Source organism: Mytilus californianus, unplaced genomic scaffold (genome assembly GCF_021869535.1).
Source record: "Mytilus californianus isolate M0D057914Y unplaced genomic scaffold, xbMytCali1.0.p SCAF_11, whole genome shotgun sequence".
Lineage (NCBI taxonomy): Eukaryota > Metazoa > Mollusca > Bivalvia > Mytilida > Mytilidae > Mytilus > Mytilus californianus.
This window is the reverse complement of record NW_026262593.1, coordinates 44,333,328-44,356,471: the sequence shown is the minus strand read 5'-3', so window position 1 is coordinate 44,356,471 and position 23,144 is coordinate 44,333,328. Positions and strand designations below refer to the sequence as shown.

Genomic DNA, 23,144 nt, shown 5'->3' with positions numbered 1-23,144 from the left:
TGGATTCAAAATTTAATTATCTAGTTCCTGCCATGCCTTAAAACTTTTCCAGGTGCACAGGTTTGTCTGTACTCAGAGTAAAATTTGTGGTGTAAATACGGCCATGCCACGGTTAGCCAAAAGATTATGATGAACCTTAAGCTATATAAACTAGTTATGTCCATAGGTCCACTCGATTTCTTCACATGTATTGAATCGGCCCTAGTAAGAAAACATTTCAATTATTGTTGTACAATTTGGTCAGGTGCAAAAATGTTTCTAATAGTAATAGAATTTTTAATCTTAAAAAAGGCAGCATTATTAGTATTTTTGTTATTGAATTTTATACTTTATGTTGTAATATATGTATATAATGCAGGACCTTATTGTAAACTAGTCTTTGGACTAAGTATGTTATCCTGTTGAAATAAAAGACATTATTATTATTATTATTAAATTATGCTTGCCAAAGTAAATAAGCATAGGGGAATTTTATTCAGCAAGCTATTTAATGTGGCTACGAATAATATTAAGGAGAAGACATGGTATAGTAACTACACAGAGATAAATTCTACAAATACTGACTGAAGGCCATATTTGTTGTTTTTATTTCGATTTAGGACATCGTAACTTTTAGGACTATTCTAAGACACCTATGAATATATCCTAACTTTAGGACCAAATTTAGGATATATCTTATCTTAGGAGTTTTTCGTTAATCTGACTTAGGATTAAGACGTGCCCTAAGACCATCCTAACACGTCCTTGTCCTAAGACAGCTTCGTTGACACGGCCCCCGGTCAGTATGTTAGGTAAACACTTTGGACTGTCAATTTGAAAAGACGATATGCTGGATTGAGACAGAAATATTGTCCTGTACTACAACCCCTCCAAGAATTGTTGCAGAAAGCGTGCTATTCACCTTACTCAGAAAGTATACACGATTTTACTACCAATAACTTACGTCTCAAGTCAAAGCGAAAACAAATGACCAAATTATGAGCACCTCTAAAGTTTACGCTTGATTATTTTTACTACTAAGTAAATATAATTTGTCCGTTCCTAATACAACTTGACATATTTTTATACGTATACGTTCGTCATTTCTTATGGGGGGCACTTCCTATACCGGTATACAAGGTGACATAAAAATAGGTCACATTTTCCAGCTTGAAAATATGTGAATAGGTGGGGAAAAGTATCAGAAATATATGATAAGATCAATGAAGTTCCCATTATTTGTTATCTGAAAGGCCCTGTATTTTTTTCACAGCCGAAAGTCTCGCCTTAAGTAAACATTACACGAGGAATCTGAGCTCCGAGCAAAGGTGGTATTTACCAATATGGGAAAAGGTTACATTTTTACCTACGCAATATATTAAAAGGTATACATCTTTAAAATCTTAATTATATGAAAAAGGTGGGGTAACAGAACTCAAGCGGCACCCCTATCAATTAGGTATTGAAGTGTGACTTTTCCCATGTGACTAATGACTTCATTTGACGACTATGCAGTTCAAGATAATATTTACATCACCAATAAAAATAATTGGGATTTCCAACTTGACTTTTATAATGTTGACCGACTTCCTTGTATACATCCGGGAATGAACTGTTTATTCGGATCAGGGTTAATCAATTTGGCTTTTGTATACCTTATATTTGACTTTTTAAACTAGTTTCTTACGGTCATTGTTTGCAGTCATTTAAATAAATATATATAATAGAACTATATTAAATGCTTTGATTTCACAAAATATAAGTATATATGCACTAAGTCCTACTGTGTATTTGACATGGATTTTAATACAGAACAAAGTAAGTTGCATTCATTTTTAAACAACAATATCTTTTTTTTTACAAGCTAGCATACGCAATTATGATGTATTACAGATTTGTACATGAATATCATTTTTCTCATTTTCCTTTGCAAAAAACTTAGCTTCTGCTTTGTTCAAGAACACGCAACCTGTCTTGACAACCCGATTCTAACATTTGTTTTATTTTCAAACATTAGTTTTGTCAGTGTTGGCCATTTTTGTTTTCATTCTGTAAAGGCTGTAGGATATGGATAAACAGATATGTGGGGTAAACATCAACGAAATAGCAGACACACGACACAAATAACCAACCAAAATCTAGAGGTCAAAGAATACTGAAAATCTGTAGTGTTATGCATGTCAGATAAAACATTACCACTGAAACCAGTTTAAAAAAAGAGGTAGGGCCAATTACCTCTCTAAGTGTTTCATTCACAGATTTAAAATTAATATAAAAGTGGTCAAATCCTACAAATTGTAATATTAAAAGTCTATGTTATTCTCTCAGGTTATTCTAGTATGCTTCAAATATTGTGCAAGAATTTTACATAAAAATTATTCCTATATAAAATATCATTAATAGCTATAAGTTGCTGTTGAAAAAGCAGTTTGATGCATTTTGTCTCCATCCAAAATGAATTAATTTGAATCCGAAACACAATATATATAGAAATTTTTATTGCCAACATTTAAATCCATGTAGGGGCCTCGGTGGCCGAGTGGTCTAAGTAGTTACTACTGTAATCACTAGCCAGTCAACACTGAGGTTGTGAGTTCGAACCCCGCTCGTGCGGGTGCACTTGACTCCAATCTTAATTAACTAGGATTGTCAGTTTTCCTATTGGAGGTCGGTGGCTTCCTCCACCAATAAAAACTGGCCGCCACGAAATAGCCTAAAAGCGGTGCTTAAAAGTGGCGTTAAAACACCAAAAATCAAAATCAAATTAAATCCATGTAAAATATACAATAGGACTTAGTGAATACTTATATTTTGTGAAATCAAAGCATTTAAAGCTAGTTTTAATTGGTCAGCAATGTGTTCTTATACATTTTTGTACATATGAAGTACTTAACATTTGTCAAAATTGCGGTTTTGCGCTATATCGTCAGGCGTTTATAACATGGAAATCTGTTTAGAAATAAGCAAAAAATGTGTTAGAATCTCAAAGTACACACAAGGAGCCGTGTAAAACTTCGAAATAAGGTAAATATTGAAATTAATTTGTTTGAGAATGGTCTTGTTTTGAAATAACGTCTTAATTTGGAACATATTTTACTACCTTATCATATCATCATATTTGTTGGTTATTTGTTTGTTGTAAAATCTCGAGTCAAATAAGTATATTCACATGAATAGAGCAAATTTGACCAAAGCGTGTTGGTAGAATTCCGATTTATATCAGTATATGATTTACCATAATATTCCAGGTGATCGACATATCCTACCCGAAAAGAGTAGTTCTTCCAGTACTTGCGATGGGTCGCAGGGAAAGAGAAGTTCTGGAGGGTCAGGTAAAAGTATACATTGTAATGTTCCTTTAGATGTCCTCGTACAGTTTTAGGAAGATGGTGATCTACACTGTCATGAGAATAAATTCAATGACTCATTCATATTGTGATTCTAACAGCTCCCAACAAAAAATAAAAAACTCATATTCAATGGTAGCTTTAAATTTATATTTTGATTTATTCTCCTAAAAAAAAAATTGACTGATGAAAGTTCATCACATGATGAACGATAATTGAGTGTGAAGCGACATTACAATATAAAAATAAGGAGATGTGGTATGATTGCCATTGAGACAACTATCCACCAAAGTTTAGATGAAGTGGATGTACGCAATTATAGGACACCGTACAGCCTTCAACAATGAGAAAAACACATACCGTATAGTCGGCTATAAAAGGCCCCGACATTAAAAATATGAAACAATTCAATTGGGAAAAATAACGGCCTAATTTATAAGAAAACAATTTACGAAAAACAAATATGACAGACATGGATCAACGACAACCACTGAACTACAGCCTCCTGACTTGGGATAGGCACATAAATAATGTGGCGGGGTTAAACATGTTTGTGAGCGCTCAACCCTCCCCATAACCTGGGACAGTGGTGTTACAGTACAACATAATAACAAACTATGAAAAACAGATCAAAATGAACGTTTACCCAAGAGTTTCAATTGGTTGATATTGACGTTCTCACTTTGTCGTAGAAACAGTACATGGATCAGATGTAGTATAATTTCAGACAATATAAAATTATCATGTTTCTCGTAAAACATAATTTAAAACGGCATTTCTCAGAATATTTAAGAAGAGTATGTTATAAATCATTTCAGTACTGAAGAGCTAACTAATGAGCTAATGATACCATCGGGGACTAGCAATCCACCATCAGTGGTATCGACCCAGTGCTGGTAAACAAAAATAACACTTTACAGCTCTTTTCATAATGCTAGCAAGACAAAGGTTTGTTTGGCTTGCTTGCTTTGTTTGTATCAATGTTTGCTCAAGCATTGTAATTAAGATTGACACCTGAAAACAACATAAAAAGGCGGATTTAAACTTGTATACATTATATTTAAATTTGATTGAACATTATCAAATAATCAAATTTACCTATACACAGGTTTAACTCCGCCTACCTATATTGTTTGCAGATATCAATCTTAATTACAATGCTTGAGCAAACATTTATACAAACAAAGCAAGCAAGTCAAACAAACAAACCTTTGTCTTGCTAGCATTATGAAAAGAGCTGTAAAAATTTCGTGCATCCGAAGAACATTTTTAGATTTACCTTCATCAGGAACGCCCACACCCTAAAATTTGAAAGCCAATGTTAAACCCTACCACGTTTTGTACATTTACCAAGTCAGGCTATCTGGACCATGTGTTGTTTGTTTTTGTTTTTCCGTTTTTTGGAGGAGTCGGGCGTTGGTGGTTGGTGTGGTCTGTTTTATTGTTCGTTATTTTTGGCGACTCATGTTATCCCATTTTATAAGGGACGCCAACTCGGTAAGGAATTGCTAATCGAGTACTCTATGGTTTATATATCTGCCTAATTCAAATTAACATTTTCAAGTTGAATTTTCATTTTCGTCAGCAATATTTCATTTAGAATGAATTGAAAAAGATATAGCAACTGAAGAATAAAAATACCATTTAATTATTAGGTTCACATAGAATCAGATATACAAGTACGGCTTCAAGTACGGAATTTTCATATAAGGATGACATACCACTGGACACAGGTACTTCAGATAAATATGTTTTTGCAGAGAAAAATTGTTCACAGAATATAAATCGGAAATTTGTAAACCATATTCAATATAAATTAAGCAAATATGCTGTATTTGCTTACGGAAGTATTCTTTTTATCTAAACTTGTATAGATAAAATTTCAATTTATAATCAATAACTTTATTAATATTAATATTAATATCAATTTATGCCAGGTATAATACAATAACTTACAGGGGGTTAAATGTAATGTATACAGTACACTTGATACGGCTCAGTTGAACAATACTGGACTATGATTTGTTACACGTATATAAAATCATAGTCTTTTGAATCGATGAATATGTGGTTAAAATATCTTATGAATCCTTTATTTTCCCATTGTGTTTTCAAAAGATTTAAATTACATAATAATGCTAGACTAGTATACTGTAGTAAAAACTACAGAACTGTGATAATTTATCTGTAGTGTGTGTGGTTGTGTGCTTGTCTGTGTGTATGTTATGTTGATATTAATGTTAATGCAGTCGCTATTTTTCCATTTTCATTCTAAATATTCCAGTTTCCATTATGACAAATTTTGGAACAGATGATATTCACGCTGCAAGAGATACTTCAGTACCTGGCGATGACTATTCTGGAAGTATGTATTTACACGTCAAACATATTTTATTTCTAAATCGGAGTGCAGATACATACATGTAATTAGATAGAATAATCCAAATAAAGATATATAGTAGAAGCTTTTGGATTTATAGGCTTTTTATCAAAATTGCTTCTTTTTTTACCATTAGTTATTGAAGAAACTAATCCACTGACTGTGAAAAGACAGGAAGGTCTTTGGTAGCGTTTGGTCGTCAATTTTATCCAAGCATTTCAGATCCACAAATGAACCCATAACCAAACATATAACATTGTTTAAGGGTAAAATGGTATCATATATATATATATATATACGTTGTTTTCAATTTAGACTTTTATATATTTTTTCGTTTGGGCTTGTATTATATTTACCTTCGGGTTTATATGATCCGTTCATCCTATTTCGACTCTTTAAAATTCAAGAGTCTATCCTAAATTGAGATAAATTATATGGCCTTCCAAATACCGTTTCGATCCCTAACATCACTGAAGAGACATTAATTGTCGAAATCCGGATATGGTTTACAAATTTTTGCACCTCATGTTTGTGGTATACCATCTTTTCCACAAGTTTATTGTTTTCAGTTTGGTATTAAATTAATATTAAGATCCATTTCGTTAGATCTGGTGATCAATTTATTTGGCAATCGCCAATGGCAGTCAGCAGGGTTTAAGAACATCAGTTGTTCGACCTGTTAGTCAAATGCGTTTTGTTAAAATAGACTTTTTCACTTTTTTTGGTCTTTTGGAAATTGTTGTTTGTGCTGTATTTAGACCCCTCTACCAAGAAATTTGTTTTACATGCACACGTATAAAAATTGCGGTTTTTATCCAACGCAATCATAGGTTTGAACGTTGTTTTCAATTTAGACTTATATATATATATATATATATATATATATATATATATATATATATATATATATACCAAAGATATCCACATTGCAAAAGAGGCGAAAGATAGAAAATATACATTCAAAACTTATGAGTCGAAAATTAACGGACAACGCTATGGCAAAATGAAATTAAATACGATGAAAAGACCAACACGTCCGCAAAACACAACGTAGGAAACTAAAGACCGAAAAGAATGAGAAACACGAACCAAACTTAAAACTGGGGGGATATCAGGTGATCTGGAAGGGTTAGCAGATCCTGCGCCACTAGTGGCACGCGTCATGTTGTTCATGCCTTCTTGTGGACTGTTACTTTATGAATTATCATGTTTAAAAATTCGTTTCAGCGTATCAGTCTAGTGCAAAGAATGGTTCAAATTGACCTGTTTTCGTTCTGATACATATGCATGCAACACACTAATTTGTAATCATGAATATCATCATGATCGTCATCATCATCTGTGCATACGTATTGTCATTTGAATGACGCATGTATATTATGCTGAACATTTTATCATTTTTATAGGTTCACAGATGAATGTATCAGGAAAAACTGTCTTACTTGGGGAAACTATAAATTGCATAATTCGAAACGCCGAAGAAGATGAAAGTAAACGGAGTAAGTAAATTTTCAGCTAGTTTAATCAATAATCAACAACAGTAGAGCATTAATGAGCTTATCTGTTAGCTTGAATTACCTCATAATAATAAGACCAACAATGAAGCTACACACAAAGCAAAAAAATATATATTAAAAATTAGGTCAATGTCAGTTAGATATCAACTTTTTATGCCCCCGCCGTATCGGAAGGGGTATTAAGTTTTACCCTTGTCCGTCCTCAATTCAAGTTTCCGTTCTCTAAATTTAGGTGGCGTCACTATAACCGTTGTAGAGTTATGCCCCTTTACAAATGGAAAAATTCCTGAATTTTTCGTTTCCGTTCTTTAACTTTAGTTTGTCTCAACCAAATGTTATGAAACTTATACACAATACTTATTACTACAAAACACAGATTACGCTTGAATTTTAGTGGCGTCACTTTAACCGTTCTAGAGTTGTGTCCCTTTACAAATGGAAAAATTGCTGAATTTTTCGTTTCCGTTCTCTTACTTTAGTTTGCCTCAACCAAATATTACGAAACTTATATACAATGCTTATTACCACAAAACACAGATGAAGTGTACATTTTGGTGTTGTCACTTTAACCGTTCTAGAGTTATGCCCCTTTATAAATGGAAAAAATGCTGAATTTTTCATTTCCGTTCTCTAACTTAAGTTAGCCTCAACCAAATGTTATGAAACTTATACACAATGCTTATTACCACAAAACACAGATCAAATTTGAATTTTGGTGGCGTCACTTTAACCGTTCTAGAGTTATGCCCCTTTACAAATGGACAAATTGCTGAATTTTTCGTTTCCGTTCTTTAACTTTAGTTTGCATCATCCAAATGCTTCGAAACTTATATACAATGCTTCTAACCGTAAAACACAGATCGAGTGTGCATTTTGGTGGTGTCACTTTGACCGTTCTAGAGTTATGACCTTTATAAATGGAAAAAATGCTGAATTTTTCATTTCCGTTCTCTAACTTAAGTTAGCCTCAACCAAATCTTATGAAACTTATACACAATGCTTATTACAACAAAATACAGATCAAGTTTAAATTTTGGGGGTGTCACTTTTACTGTTCTAGAGTTATGACCCTGTACAAATGGAAAAATTGCTGAATTTTTCGTTTCAGTTCTGTAACTTACGTTTGCCTCAACCAAAGTTTATGAAACTTATACACAATATTTATTACCACAAAACTCAGATCAAGTACAAATTTGGGTAGTGTCACTTTTACCGTTCTTCAGTTATGTCCCTGTATAATTTTATATGATATGCTAGCGGGGACATCATCTGTGTCCCATGGACACACTCCCCATTTATTTTAAATGTGTCTTAGAAGGGCGAGGTTAACAGAGCTCTTCAACAGTTTGGTGCCGAAAACAAAAAAGGTGATATAATCTGACATTAATTTAATATTATGTTACAGCTTAAAAGGGGCTACATGTTTAGTTATGAAAATGTTAACACAAATATTTAAACTTATTTTCCATCCCTAAAAGTGACATCCCATGAAATCGACATTGCACGAAATAGAACATTGTTACTATATTTGGTATAGAAAGATAACAGGAAGTGTTCTAGCTGCAGTATTAAAAATATCGTATTTTTTTTCTATTTAGGAGAAGAGATCTTCAAAGAACAGTTTCAGTCAGTGGACGATGTATTTGTTGAGACTAAAGGTTATGCCCAGGCAAAGGAAAAGCTAGAGAAAAATCATACTGTTTTAATAACAGGCTCGTCTGGAGCAGGTACCACACTCATAGCAAAGAAACTGGTAAATGAGAAAATTTTACAAGGTTATACTTTGAAAGAAATTGATAATGTAGCACAACTGCGGCAAATTCATTGGAAAAATCAGCAAATCGTTTTAATGGACGATCTTTTTGGGTACATAAGTAACAGAGACGACGAAAATCAGAAACTTGTTTCTGAAATCGGATTCGTTATTGAAGAAAGACGTAGAGATGATGGATTTTTATATGTCGTCATGACATGCAGAAGAAGTGTCATTCAACGGATCAAACCATGCCTGAAAAGTAATCGGGTTTTAGATAAATCGAATATAGTCGATTTGTCGGAATTTAAATTGTCTCAACAGGAACGACTACAAATACTAGAAAAACACCTTAAACGATACAGACCTAACGAAAATCTAGACCAAACAATAAAACAGGCGATCAGCAAATGCAAACTTCCAGGTTATCCTAATTGTGTATATATGTTTACTCGCAACGACAAATTATTTAATCAAGGGAAACATTTTTTCATTTTCCCTACTGAACATGTGCAAGAGGAAATACACGTTCTTCGTATAAATGATCCAGACGTTTACGCATTATTATTATTTATCCTGATTAAAGACGGGGAGATTAAAGAAAAAACATTGCAGTCGCTTGGCGATAATTGCAACGAATTCCATCTTTTGCAAAATATTGCCCACTTTCCAAGTGCTATACAATTGGGTCTTCGACTTCACTCTGCCTTAAAAAGGGTTGATGCAGCATTTGTCACACAAGAGAGCTCCACCATACAGTTCAGGCATTCATGCGTTTTAGAAGCTATGTGTTTATCGTTTAGCCAAACTCTTGAAAATCAAGCAGTTAAATGGCTACCGTTTGATTTTATTGTAAAACGTATCAGAACTGATAAATTTGAGAAATCAAATGATTATGAAATAGTAACAATAGGGCCGTCTGTATTCGATGATTTGGCAGAAAGATTTATCAATGAAATAAAGTTTGGAAATATAGCTGAAGTTTGCAAACACGAGGCATTCACGAACGGTAGATTTGTTACAACTTTTTGTGCAATTTTAGAAGGTTTTTTGCAAGAAGATGTTGACATGCTCCGATTCATTCTGCAAGTTACAGAAAGGGAAAACCATTTAGGAGCATTATTTAATGGATCTTTATTGTACTGGTCGGCCTCTTTAAAAGCAGAGCTATTATGTTCGTCATTACTTGCAAAACATTTTTATGACAATATCAAAGACAAGTTTTGGGTTCGAATTCAAGCATCTGCTGCTCTTGTACCAGCATGCTGGTATGGGTTCCAGGAAACAGTTTTGGATTCATTGCTCCAATTAGATGCCGATATAAACAGTGCAATTCACAAAGAGCGCAGGTCGCAAACCCACTTTTGTGATTTTTGTACTGTTCACGACCAAGATGGAATGAGTGGTATTCAGGCTAGTGTATTTACAGACAATTTACCGAAATACGAAACACTTGCTTATCTACTGACAAATGGGGCTTGTTTTAAAGAAGGTTCTGACCACAAACCGTTAATAAAAGCCATACAAATTTACGACACGGCACTAAAATCCGACCTTAGAAATATAGCAAAGAAGACTATACATGCATTATTAAACGGAGGTGCTGACGTTAATTTGAAGGATCGACATGAAAAAACAGCTCTTTGGTATGCCGTTTTTAACGACAGTATAGATATTGTAGAACTCTTAATTGCTAAATCACAGTTTATTTCATCCCAGTCCTTACTTCCTTTTTCGAAAAGTATTGAAATGGTGAAATTGATAGAACAACATGGTATCGATAGAACCTTTGACCAGACAGACACCAGTGGTAAAAGTCTTTTGCATCGGGTCCAACACGAAAGTTTAATTTCTTATTTCATCAGCAAAGGTTGTTCGTTAGAACGTAGAGACAGAAATGGGCGAACTCCCTTGTTCTACTCCCACACTCCGGCTATTTATAAAGAACTCATTGCTAGAGGGTCTTCCATCAATATTACAGATAACGATGACAAAACTATTTTCCATTTTATCAAAAGACATGATATCCTAGAATGTATCTTAAGTACCTCCTCCGATGAAGATATTCATCGCAACATTAACAAAGTTGATAAGTTAACTCGTACTCCGATTTTTTCATGCACATCACAAAATATCATAAAGCTATTCCTAGAACATCATGCCGATGTCAACCATCAAGCCGAAAAATGTAGCGCCAGCGAGAGTGAAACAACTCAAGGAGAATGTATTTACGACGTATCAATAGATCCAACAACAAAACTAACGAAACCGTCAAATATTTATTCAGCTAGATTTATTTTGAGCCTTCAAGATTGTCCATCCGAAGTTTTGTCCAATGAAGCTAGACCATTTGATGAAGCAACAAATACGATTTATACTGGTCACCACACATCTGACATATCTTCAGAATCACTTAGTTCAACCAAATCTTTGAACGGAAGTACCAATAGCGAAAACAGCAACGGAGAGAACTTTGAAGATCCGGATACCAAAAACTATACAGTTACTATGAAACTTGCCCTTACCGGAAAGCTAACAGTTGAAATTGTAGACCTTTTGATTTCATATGGAGCAGATTTTAGTTTAAAAGACTGTGAGGATAAATCGATTCTTCATTGCATACTTGCGCCGGAAAACAAAATCAGACAAGTAGCAGACGTGGTTCAGAAAGTTCTGGGAGCTTCCAAATCAAAAGATATACTAAACCTGCAAGATGCATATGGAAACACTGCGCTCCATTTAGCAAGTTCATGCAAAGAAATAAATAAGTTACCACCTGAAAACAAAACTGCAGTTATTGAGATTTTACTGAAAAACGGAGCAAAGATACATCTACTTAATAGCAACAACGAAACTCCTCTTCACTGTTTGTTGAAGTGTAACTGTTTAGGGAAGTACGATGCCTTAGTTTTGATAGCAAATTATTTCCATGGAACCTTAAACGTTTATTGTCCAAATCAAAGGGGTGAAGTACCACTTGAGCATCTTTGTTTAATCATGGATCAGTCGAAACATTTTATAACTGACGCTAGAAAAACAATAATTTTTTTGTACAAAAACGAATTATTGAAGGATTACCTGTTATCAAACCTTGATTTTGTCTTCAAAGATTGCAACATAGCATTACTAGACGCCATTGTACAATGTTGTCCTGAAATCCTCTCGAGGGAAAGTGAAGAGTTGATTAATTATTTTAAAAACAGAGAAAACTTTTTAATCGTACGATTTTGGGTACTTTTGTCCTTTATCGATATACCCGAACGATCAGTTTGGATAAACCAATTAAAACTTGAAGTTGATGAAAGCCATTCCTTGCTTAGAGATTGCATATTGCAAATTCATGAAAGCGAAAGACTTACAGCTGTTCTTGAAACATTACTGAACCATGTCTCGGATATAAATTCACGAACCAAAGAGGAAAAACCTTTGCTCATTACAGCCATAATGGCATGCAGGTATAAAAGAAGTGATACTATTATCCACCGGATAGTTCGAGTTTTTCTTAATCTTGGAGCAGACCCAAATGTACAAGATAAAGACGGATTAACTCCCTTTCACCACTGCATTTTATCCAGCGCCAGAGATGAACGAGTTCTTAAATGCGCGGATCTGCTCCGAGAAAAGAAAGCAAAGTTTGACATTGGGAGTTCACTTTTATTAGCGTGTGATATAAACAGACTAAGAACGAAAACGATAAAATGTTTGCCTTCTAGTGTTTTACCATATCAGAAAGATGAAAAAGGAAATGCTTTACATCATCTGGTTTTAGCTTATTCCAAATATGGACGCAGTTTCCGAGTTTCGACGTCATCATTGATCGCTCTTGTTGATAGAGGTGTTGATATCAATATGTACAACGACGACGGGGAAACACCACTTCATGTTGCGATGAAACAACAAGTAATGTCTCATGTCATAATAGAATTGTTGCGAAATGGAGCAGATGTAAATAAGAAGAAACACCTTCCGGTAAATGGAAATACAAATCCGGAAAAAGACTGTAAAGCTCTACACAAACTAGAAGAAACTTGTGTAAATGATGAGAGTAGATCTGCGTTTCAATATATGCTTTTATACTTGAACACAACAAACATGGCAGTGGTACGAGAAATGTTAAAATATGGGGCGGATCCATTTCACAAAGACATTCATGGACAAAATTCTTTCCATCATATCACCAGCATGATCAGACCGAATTCTCTAAAAATTTTGCTAATGCTCTTACACAAGTTTGAAAATTCTCAACGTGAAATAAACATTCAAGACAATTATGGAAACACTCCATTACATAATGCATGCACTTTTGGTAATAATGACAAAGTATGGTGTACTTCTTTGCGTGTTGCTGTTATTCGCATACTACTGGCCAAAGGTGTGAACTTAAATGAGGTTAATAGACTCAAGCAAACACCCTTTCATTTACTTATCTTTCAATATCATAAATTTGTCACAAATTACCGTAGTGAAAATGAGAAATTCGTACATAACATTGTAGCTTTAATAAGCTTGTTTCTTTCATACGATGTTGACATGGAGATTAAAGACCAAGGAGATAAATCAGCTTTGGCCTATGTTGAAATGTGGAAACTGAATGATATAAAACAATTGATTGATAATGAAATGGCTCCCGAGGATTTATTCAGGTTGTTTGAAGTTCAAAGTACGACGCGATCGACGACTGAAGCCATTGTTGATTCTGAAGTCAACTGAGCACAGCTCATAACTTTTTGTGAATGAAGCAACTAATTCCATGCATAAACGTCATCGTCTGTCAAACGATAAATTCAATAAGCTACCAAAGAAATTAATAAAATGCTTCAATGCAAAATTGGATAAAAACACCACAAATGAAACAATCAAAAGTAAATTCTTTTATACAATTTTGAATGTAAAAATGAATGTTACCTTCCGCAAATAATCAATAATAGAAAGTCAGCATAAGGACACTTGAAAATACACACAATGCAAAATACATCCGTTCAATTAGGATTCTTATCTTCTCGCTTTTAGCTTATATTGTTTCTTTTCTAACTGTAATAGAATATAATCATTATTGTTTTTTTTTACTTGTTAATGAAAATTAAAAATGAAATGAACAGTTGTTTAAACATATTAAATGTTTTAGTTTCTTCAAAGAATCATCAAAAATTGAATTGATAGTAGCACAGTTATTAATAAATCCCGGTTGCATTTAGCATAAAGATGCCTGACTATGATAGAGTGTAAGGTATCTCTTGTTTTCATTAAAATTGCCATTGAAGAAAAATGCCCGCTTACACAGACATGTCAAAGGAAAGTGTTTCTTCGTAAGAGTCTATTTCAAGGCGACAGTTGCTTACCGACGTTCAAATCTTATAAATCGACCAAGAAGATAAAATTCAAGATAACAAACAAAAACTTGAGGAAATCAAATAAACCCAACAAGGAGCGAGGTTGGGTGCGTTGACAGGGTAAGCTCAAGGTAACAAACAAAATCTAAGGATATCGCATGCCCCTTAATATGCGCAGTGGCAGATCCAGGGGAAAGGGGGGGGGGGGTTCCGGGGGTTGAAACCCCCCCTTTTTTTGACGAACAATGCATTTAGAAGATATCGCATAATTTGACGCTTAAATGTTAAAATAGAAATATGGACTACATAGTATATATATATGTATGAATTAAACAAATACAAACGCCCGGGAGCTATAACTACGTAAACACTGTGCCTCACAAGATTAGACAGTCATTATCCAAGGTCTTGTGACATATACGAAAGGAAAATTCTACAAATCAATATCGCAAAGCACCATGAAAAATGAAACGACAAATGCATGGATGCTGCCACCGTAAGATCTGCTGCTTCTAACATATTATTTTTTCTTTAGAGAGAAACATTTCATAAGCATTCTTTAGGCAAATTTTACCATTACAAATTGTGAAATTACATCCCGATGTTTACCTAATCCGAATTATTCAGTCGTAATATTTTGCTACTCAGAGTAGCGTGGGCTAATTTTCACGAGTGGGAGAGACGACTATCGGGAGGGACTGAATTACTCGCGTTAATGTAAACTTCCAAAAGGCAATAAACGCAGCAAATGAAATAAAGAAATGAGTTAAAACAACTAAATAGGTAGTCTGGGTAAAAAAGGGGGCACTGGTAGTTTCAAACGCCTATTTGTTTAAAAGCGGACTCTATATCAAATTTTGATCACAATGAAAAACCAACTAATTTTCGTATAACTTTGATCGCATCGTCTAATCTGACAGACGTCATTGAACACAATCTTCTTTACTGGTCAAGTCCATTATACTACAATTATCAGCATCATCATGTTGGGGTTGATAAATCCAATGTAAGCCCCTTTTTCCCCGGAGTACTTCCAATCAGCAAGTTTCAAATGTCTGACTCGATAATGAATAGACGGTGGGTTTTATACGGACCTGACAAGAAACCTTTTTCGAATTCTTTGTCAATAAGCTGCCGTACAAAGAAATGTTGAGAGCGAGCTGAAAAGTTATTCTTACACTCAAGTGTCGGCTTATCATATAAAAATAAGAAGATATGGTATGTTTGCCAATGAGACAAAACTCTACAATAGACCAAAAGACACAGTAATTAACAACTATAGGTCACCGTACGGTCTTCAACAATGGGTAAAACCCGTACCGCATAGTCAGCTATAAAAGGCCCCGAAATGACAAATGTAAAACAATGCAAACGAAAAAACTAGCGACCTGATTAATAAAATAATGAACTAACAAACGAATATGATATACAACAACAAACGACAACCACTGAATTACAGGCTCCTAACTTTGGACAGGCACATAAATAATGTGGCGGGGTTAAACTAATTTGAAGGCGTCAACCCTCCCCTAGTACCACATAAGAGCAAACTATAAAAATCAGTTGAAAAGGGCTTAACTCATCAGAAGGATACAAAGCAGAAATACATCAAACAAAAAAAAAACAGTGGACGTGGCAGGGTACTTATACATCCCCACAACAAAAAAATACTAAGTACATATCTGAGAGTACTCAGTTACTGGCAGTTATTTCAAAGCTAGTTCAAAGTTAATAACAACTAATAAAAAATCATGTATCTAAAACTAAAATAACAACCAGTGTACATCCAACATCCAACATCCAATGGATTTAGTGTAAAGACGTCATTAACAGGCAGAGAAAACATGACCTTTTGCAATGCCAAGATATAGGTATTGACAGATTGTAGAGCCATGAATGTGCATATGTTTATCCAAATAATATTTCGTTTGATTTTAATTTACTGATAATAAAATCAATATAATACCAAAATAAAAACTATATTCAAAGATCTAATTATAGTGTTGAATTGGTAACCTTTTAGAATAAATTTATTTAAAGGATCGATAAGTTTACCCGGATCGTATCTAAATATTAAGGCACGGTAAAAATTAGGATGTGCTATCCCGTTTGAAATAAGTTTTCTACAGGTACAACCAAACTTCCAAACCAAATCTTTATATCTATGGAAGAATTTAGTAAAGGTTTTAAGTAATTTGTGGTAACGAAATCCCTGACTTAATAATTTACCAGTAATACATAGATAACGTTTATTGAAGTTCAAAACGTCACAATAGAAACGGGCATAGCGAACGAGTTGTGATATATAAACACCATAAGATGGTGCCAAAGGAACATCACCGTCCAAAAAAGGAAAATTAACCATAGAGAACGAAAAACCGGTCGAAAAACTTTATTGCCGAAACGTGCATAAATATTATCAAGGAGAAAATTAACAGATTCAATCATCTCATCTCACCTCCAGTAAGTATTTCTAGCATATTTACCTTTTTCATTAGAGAAGAAGGCTTTAAATGAGTTGCAACAAATATATTTGCATTCAGATTTACCAAACGACCATTCAATTAAATAGGAAAACTTTTGTTTGATAAGATTGTATGTAAAAGTGTAGTGTAAGGAGTTGAAAAATCAGAACTGTCAACAGAATCATTGATTGATTGATTGATTGGTGTTTAACGCAACTTTCAACACTATTGTGCTATTTCGTGGTGGTCAGTTTTTATTGGTGGAGGGAGCCAGAGTGCCCGGAGAAAATCACCGACCTTCGGTAGGATAACTGACAATCCTAGTCGATTAAGATTGCACACGAGTGCACCTGCCCCGTGCGGGATTCGAACTCACAACCTCAGTGCTGACTGGCTAGTGATACAGTAGTTGACTACTTAGACCACCGGTCAACATATTCAAAAGGACCATCAAAAGCACGTAATTTATCTTAAACATCCAAAGAATTTTTTACACTTCAAAAAAAGTTAATTCCACTATTTCATATGTTCATACAAAAGTTAATGATAAGTTCTTTGATAGTAGTTAAGGAACTAGTTAAAAGCACTGTAGTTGTAGAACACTTACTAGAGGTCGTGATGAAACGATATCTTACTGGTTATTTGTGTAGTTTATGTAACCAATACATAGTAGGGACCTTCAAATGTTCAGAAGAGGCCTTAAGCTGTGATGTGGTTATGATATTATTGTTTACAATATGACTCTCTGTGGAGCGCACGGACTTGAATGTAGAAGAATTTAATCATAGTGTCCAACCCCTCGTTTATCCCATTACAAAGATAATTAAAAAAAACTTATATCCGAATGTGTTTACAATAATTCATGTAGCAAGTTAACATTGATTGGTGAATTTTCGATAACAGGAATTGTTACTAGACATTTTTTTAACCTTCGTTAATTGTTGTCGATCCTCTAGAAATTTTAATCTTTTGAATATATTAACTTGTACTGTGTTGCAGTTGAAGGATGAATGAAAAGCGAATCAAGAACAGCAAATGTGAGACAATGAACAACCCGGTCTGACACAGCCCCTTTTGATGTTATCGTTATTGCAGATCTCTTTACCATCGTGCAAACTCGTGTTCTGTCCCTCCTATCAACGCGATCGGAAGATGGTCTATTCTTCGAATTTGTTGCATGTCCGTAACGTAGCAAAGTCTACATACTTCTGGCCTTGCATCCGGAGCTTAAATCGTAAGAATGTCATTGTCTTTTACTCCCCAGTCAAATCTAACTTTGAAATCGTGCATTACAGCTTTGGCGACAAAAAAAGTTTTATTATATTCATAAAATATCAAACCAACTGTATGTATGTTCTGTATCTTCCTCCTTTAGTAGAAGCACCACCATGGGTTATGTGTAAAGGGGGACATTTAAAACACTGTATCGGAACAGACTTTATGTGAGCATTTGTCGACCTAGTTTCCCAGCCTGGCCGTGACGAGTCTTACTACCAGAAAGTTAACCTTTCCCAAAAACAATAAGTACAACGCAATAAAACATACGAACACACCCACTCACCTGATTCGCTCATCCTCAAAAATATAAAAAATGCAAAATATAAAAACAGTTACATGTATATACAAAATAAAGGATAAGATCACCCCGGATGCCGCACAAATGCCAAGGCAACGAACTGGAAACCGGTAAGGACATACTTTGATTCCAAACCGATACCGCCAAATGCCCAGCTGTTTTCCTGTAGAGGAAAGCCGAAAATCCGACGATAAAGGATCTCGGAAAGAAACTACCGATCCATTAGGGGAACAGCTAAAACCCTCAGACATCAAATAGATTGGTCTGATAGTTTCCCACATGGAAACTACTAATGGATCCTATCTGTTCACATGTCTCAAACAAACCTGAAAATATCTGCAGAAACTTTCCTCAACAAAAAAATATAATCCAAAACATAAAATATACGGGATTCTTTGATAGTCATCAATCTATGAAGCCGGATATACTTTTTTCCTTGCAAATAAATTCCAAGACCACTGATAGTATGTTAAGTACTAGCTGCCTGAACGGAATCGTTATCTTTATTAACAAACCAGCTTAGTTAACGTCCCTACCTTTAATTATTTACTATTTAAACGCTGGTGGAATGATATACAAGAAAGACACAGAAGATGGCGACACTCCGGATCCGTTAATTGTACATGTAGAGGTGTTGAGGCAGAGAGTTATGTCGCAATCAGATTCATGAGTAGAACACTTCACCAATTGTATAATGTATACCCATGATCATCTTCTGTGTGTACATGAGGAATTAACGTATCTTGTAGATTTCAAGAAAACTCCGCTGATAAAGGAGTGATAGAATATTTGTGTAGTTAGAATTTATAGAATTTCTTAATTCTATCACAACTTCTGTTAAATTTCCGTTTATGTGCCGTGTTTATATAACCAAAGAATTGAACGAGCGATAAACTCTTCTCTGCTGATATCAGATTTAATCTCAAGTTACATACAGAATGACCAATGAAGGTACCCAATTAAGATAAACTACTTGAAGTCTTAATATAAAGAAAGTGATCAAATTAATTTGTGACGATATATTTATTATGTGCAATTGTCCTGACTCTGTAGTATCTCATAAAATAGAATAAAATAAACACAATATAAGTTAATAAAAATTTAGCGTTACGGGGAATATGGTGATAGTTCCAATTATTAGAAAACATATCTAAAAATAAGACATTAAATTCACAATATCCAAGCACCTATCGCGACACTGGCACATCGACATGGTGTAAATGTAGTACTGTGACTTCACTATAGTATGTGACCCTATACTTTGAACAAAAACAGTTTAAGAGAAATTGACGAGCCACTTGAGTATACATGTATATCAAACAAAAACAGAATTCTTTGAGTATGACATGAAATCTCAAACAATGTGAATTAAATGGCAAAACAAGTCATTTGAAAGAGATCATTGATAAGACATCTGGCATAATTCGAAGAACATTGTGTTACTTCAAATTACCTCTCTATGTTTGACATGTTGAACGCCTCAATTTATTTATTTATCCGGCATGATGAGCACTGGCCCAGCCAATGCTTACAGTGTGCTCACTTTGCAACCTGAGACGGCTAACCTCGAGTGAAGAAACCATTAGCACACTAACATGTATCCAAAATGAACTTTCAAATGGATAGATAAATGATTCGTTCACCCGAAAAAAGTTCTGCCTAGATAGTTTTATTCAGGACTGCCTGAGAACTCGGGTAATAATTTAGTGACCAGTAAAGAATAGGTGGAATCCAATAATACGTGCTCAAACGAAATAAGTTACACATGATGCCCTTGAAACGCATTGAGTGTTCCCAAAACTATTCCGAGATAGTGTTTGTGCGGAAAAAAATGAATAAAAAGTAATAATAAAAATATCCATATATAGAAATACTAAAATAACAAATAATAATCGCGAGAAACAGTTTTCAATGACCTGTCAGAATGTACAATGTAGTCCTTGTACTGTAAATGAATGTCCACTGTATTACCAGTACTGAATGCGATCCCAAGTGTCATAATATTGAAGCTGATATCATGACGAAACGGATCGTTATTGTTTCAACGTTAGATATTCTGAACTTTACGTAAACATATAATTGTTGATATTGGCAAATATTATTGTTTATTCCAGGTTACTAGTTACTCCTTGACCAAATTTGTCACAATTTATAACTTATAGCGACAATAAGATACAATTATAATATCATCAACATTCAGATTTAAGGACTGGTAAAAGAACTATTTACATGTAAATCCTGAACAACAGAAAAAGCCTTAAAACCAACGCTGCTACAATAAGAACTGTTAAATTCAAATGCTGACCGAAGACACCTGGTGTTAGTTACTTTTGCTATATCTGATAAAGTAGATCCTTGACCAATCAATGATATGTGTTGCTACGACTCGAATGTCACAAAATATCAGATTTTCAACATGTTTAACATCGGAAATAAAAGTATGTCTCCTAAACATCAGTGACTGAAAAGCAACCCATCAATTTTTTCATGTTGTCATTATCGGAACAGTGGGGTAATATGATATACTGAACCGCTAAAGTAACGTCTAGTAATTTTGAACTTCGTGTTTAAAAGATAATCTCAAATCCAGACAACCAAGAATGGTGGTTTATAAAATAGGAAGATGTGGTATGATTGCTGATAAGACAACTATCCCACCGAAGTTCAAATGACGGACGTGAACGTAAACAATTATAGGTCATCCACTGTCTTCAATAAGGAACAAAACCCATATCATAAATTTGAAACAAATCAAACGATAAAACTAACGGTTTTATGTATAACAATACAACTTACGACAAATGACTACGACGGACAGGAACCAATGACAACCAGCAAGAAAACAGAAATAAAATAGAACTCTTTCATGTGTGCCTTAATACACTCTTAATGATAATCACTTGTCTCTTTCACCAAACAAACCGAACAATAGAGTTTGTTCAAAGGATTTTCAAACTGCTTTTTTATTTATCTTATGTGAAAAGAAAAATTCTTTGCAAATGCCAATTTTATATTATGTCTTTTATTTTCAATTAGAATAGTTTTCATTAAAAGATAACTTTGAAGTACTATTACTAATATCTGAAATGCATAGTTTGGTGCATCAACATGCGAACATCAAGCAATAGGTTTTATATATGGAAACGTTATCATAAGGCCTTTTATAGCATATGTTTAATCATTGTTTAATGGCGTATGGCGGCCTGTTATGTAACAGTAGTTAATTCAAACATTGTCATTTGGTCTTTGTTGGATCACGTCGACACTGATCAACAATCGTTATATTTTTGATTTCTGAGTATATGAGGATTCTCACGGACATGTAACAAACTGACATATTCTCTTGGACCCCGCCTTTAAAAGACAGGTATAAAGAGTTCCAAAGTCCTCGTTTTACTGCTTAATACTTCAAATTTTGAAAATACTTTGCATACAAGGAAAACTAGCCATTGTTAAACTGTAAAATTGATACATATCTTCAGTTAAACCCCACAACATGTGCAGTAAAACGTTTATTCATTTAAAAAAAGTTATACACATATACAGTACACCTTAAACGTATGTAAATTTACTAGAATATATTGATATGAAGCGCGGATATCATCAGATCGAGGAGGAACCGTCTTAACTGTTGGTACACTCGAAAATTATTAATTTAACCGGATGCCGTTTGGCCTTTGATAATGCATGACGATTCTCAAGATTCATCGAAAACCACCGTAAAATCATATCAGATCTCCCCAAGCTTGACCGTCCATTAAACAATAGTCTGCCTACTCCAACAAAGAAATGATAAGACAAGAAGAAAACAACCAACATGTGGAAATGTGGAGTTGAAGAGCACACATCATTTAAACTGAAGGAGAAATATGCTAGATATACTTACTGAAGCTAAGATCAGATGATTCAAGTTGTAAATTTTTCCTTGAAAACATCTATGTACAGTATATCAACAGGTTTTATTCATTCCTTTGGGCACCTGTTGCGCCATAATCAGAACAGACTTGTTCCAGTATTGGTATGAATCACAGTTTATTGCCAAGCTCAGTGAAGATCTGTATAAATTCCTTTAACTGATAAATTTAAAAACACTTACCGTTACCTTAATGATAATTTTCCTTTAAATATTCAAGACTTTTCTAAATATACTACTGATTGCAATAAACGTAATCTATGTATAACTGGTAAATTATTAAGTCAGTCGTTACAACAAATAAAACAACACTTTCACTAAATTATTTCATAGATACAAATATTTTGATAGAAAATTGTCTGTACCTTGCGTGTCTTATCAAAGACGGGATATCACATACTTATTTGTACGATCATGTTGTTAATAGAGCCCCTAAGCGTAAATATGATTCATGTACACTCATTGATCATTTGAATAAACTTATTCTTAACGGTTACCAATCTAACACTGTAGTTAAATCTTTAAATATTATTTTATCTATACTAACATTAATTTTGATTTTGTAGAACTATTATTCTAAATTTAAATTGCTGTACATGAACAGTAATGAATATTTATGATTCTACAGATTCGATGCTGTGTACTTATGTTTTGGCATTGCATAATGTCATGCGATTCTTTCAGATTTTTAATGATCTCTTTACACTAAACCCGTTGTATGTGTACTGTTTGATACTTTATTCTGGGAGAAAAATGATCCATTTCTTAGTTGTAATTGTCTTTGAACTGGCTTATATATAGTTTATAGTAAGTGCTCTTATATCGGTGCGTTGTATCTTTTTTTTTTTTTCATGTTAGTTGTTTTTTATTCTTCCTACTTGACC

At 34.0% G+C, this 23,144-nt stretch overlaps 1 protein-coding gene across 1 annotated transcript; it reads left to right on the top strand.

Moving 5' to 3' along the window:
* Nucleotides 1-1,762: 1,762 nt before the first annotated feature.
* Nucleotides 1,763-14,177, top strand: LOC127720141 (uncharacterized). The gene is made up of 6 exons (XM_052226602.1): nt 1,763-1,797; nt 3,228-3,311; nt 4,982-5,059; nt 5,611-5,691; nt 7,113-7,205; nt 8,822-14,177. The coding sequence occupies exons 1-6, from the start codon at nt 1,776-1,778 to the stop codon at nt 13,684-13,686; spliced, it is 5,223 nt and encodes a 1,740-aa protein (XP_052082562.1). The 5' UTR covers nt 1,763-1,775; the 3' UTR covers nt 13,687-14,177.
* The last annotated feature ends 8,967 nt before the right edge of the window (nt 14,178-23,144 follow it).

Bases quoted from the DNA above. Each gene is read 5' to 3' on its own strand.
- LOC127720141 (XM_052226602.1), top strand. From the start codon at position 1,776: ATGGATTTTAATACAGAACAAA. The intron at 3,312-4,981 runs GTAAAAGTATAC...TTTAATTATTAG, and splicing joins GAGAAGTTCTGGAGGGTCAG to GTTCACATAGAATCAGATAT. The intron at 5,060-5,610 runs GTACTTCAGATA...TAAATATTCCAG, and splicing joins TGACATACCACTGGACACAG to TTTCCATTATGACAAATTTT.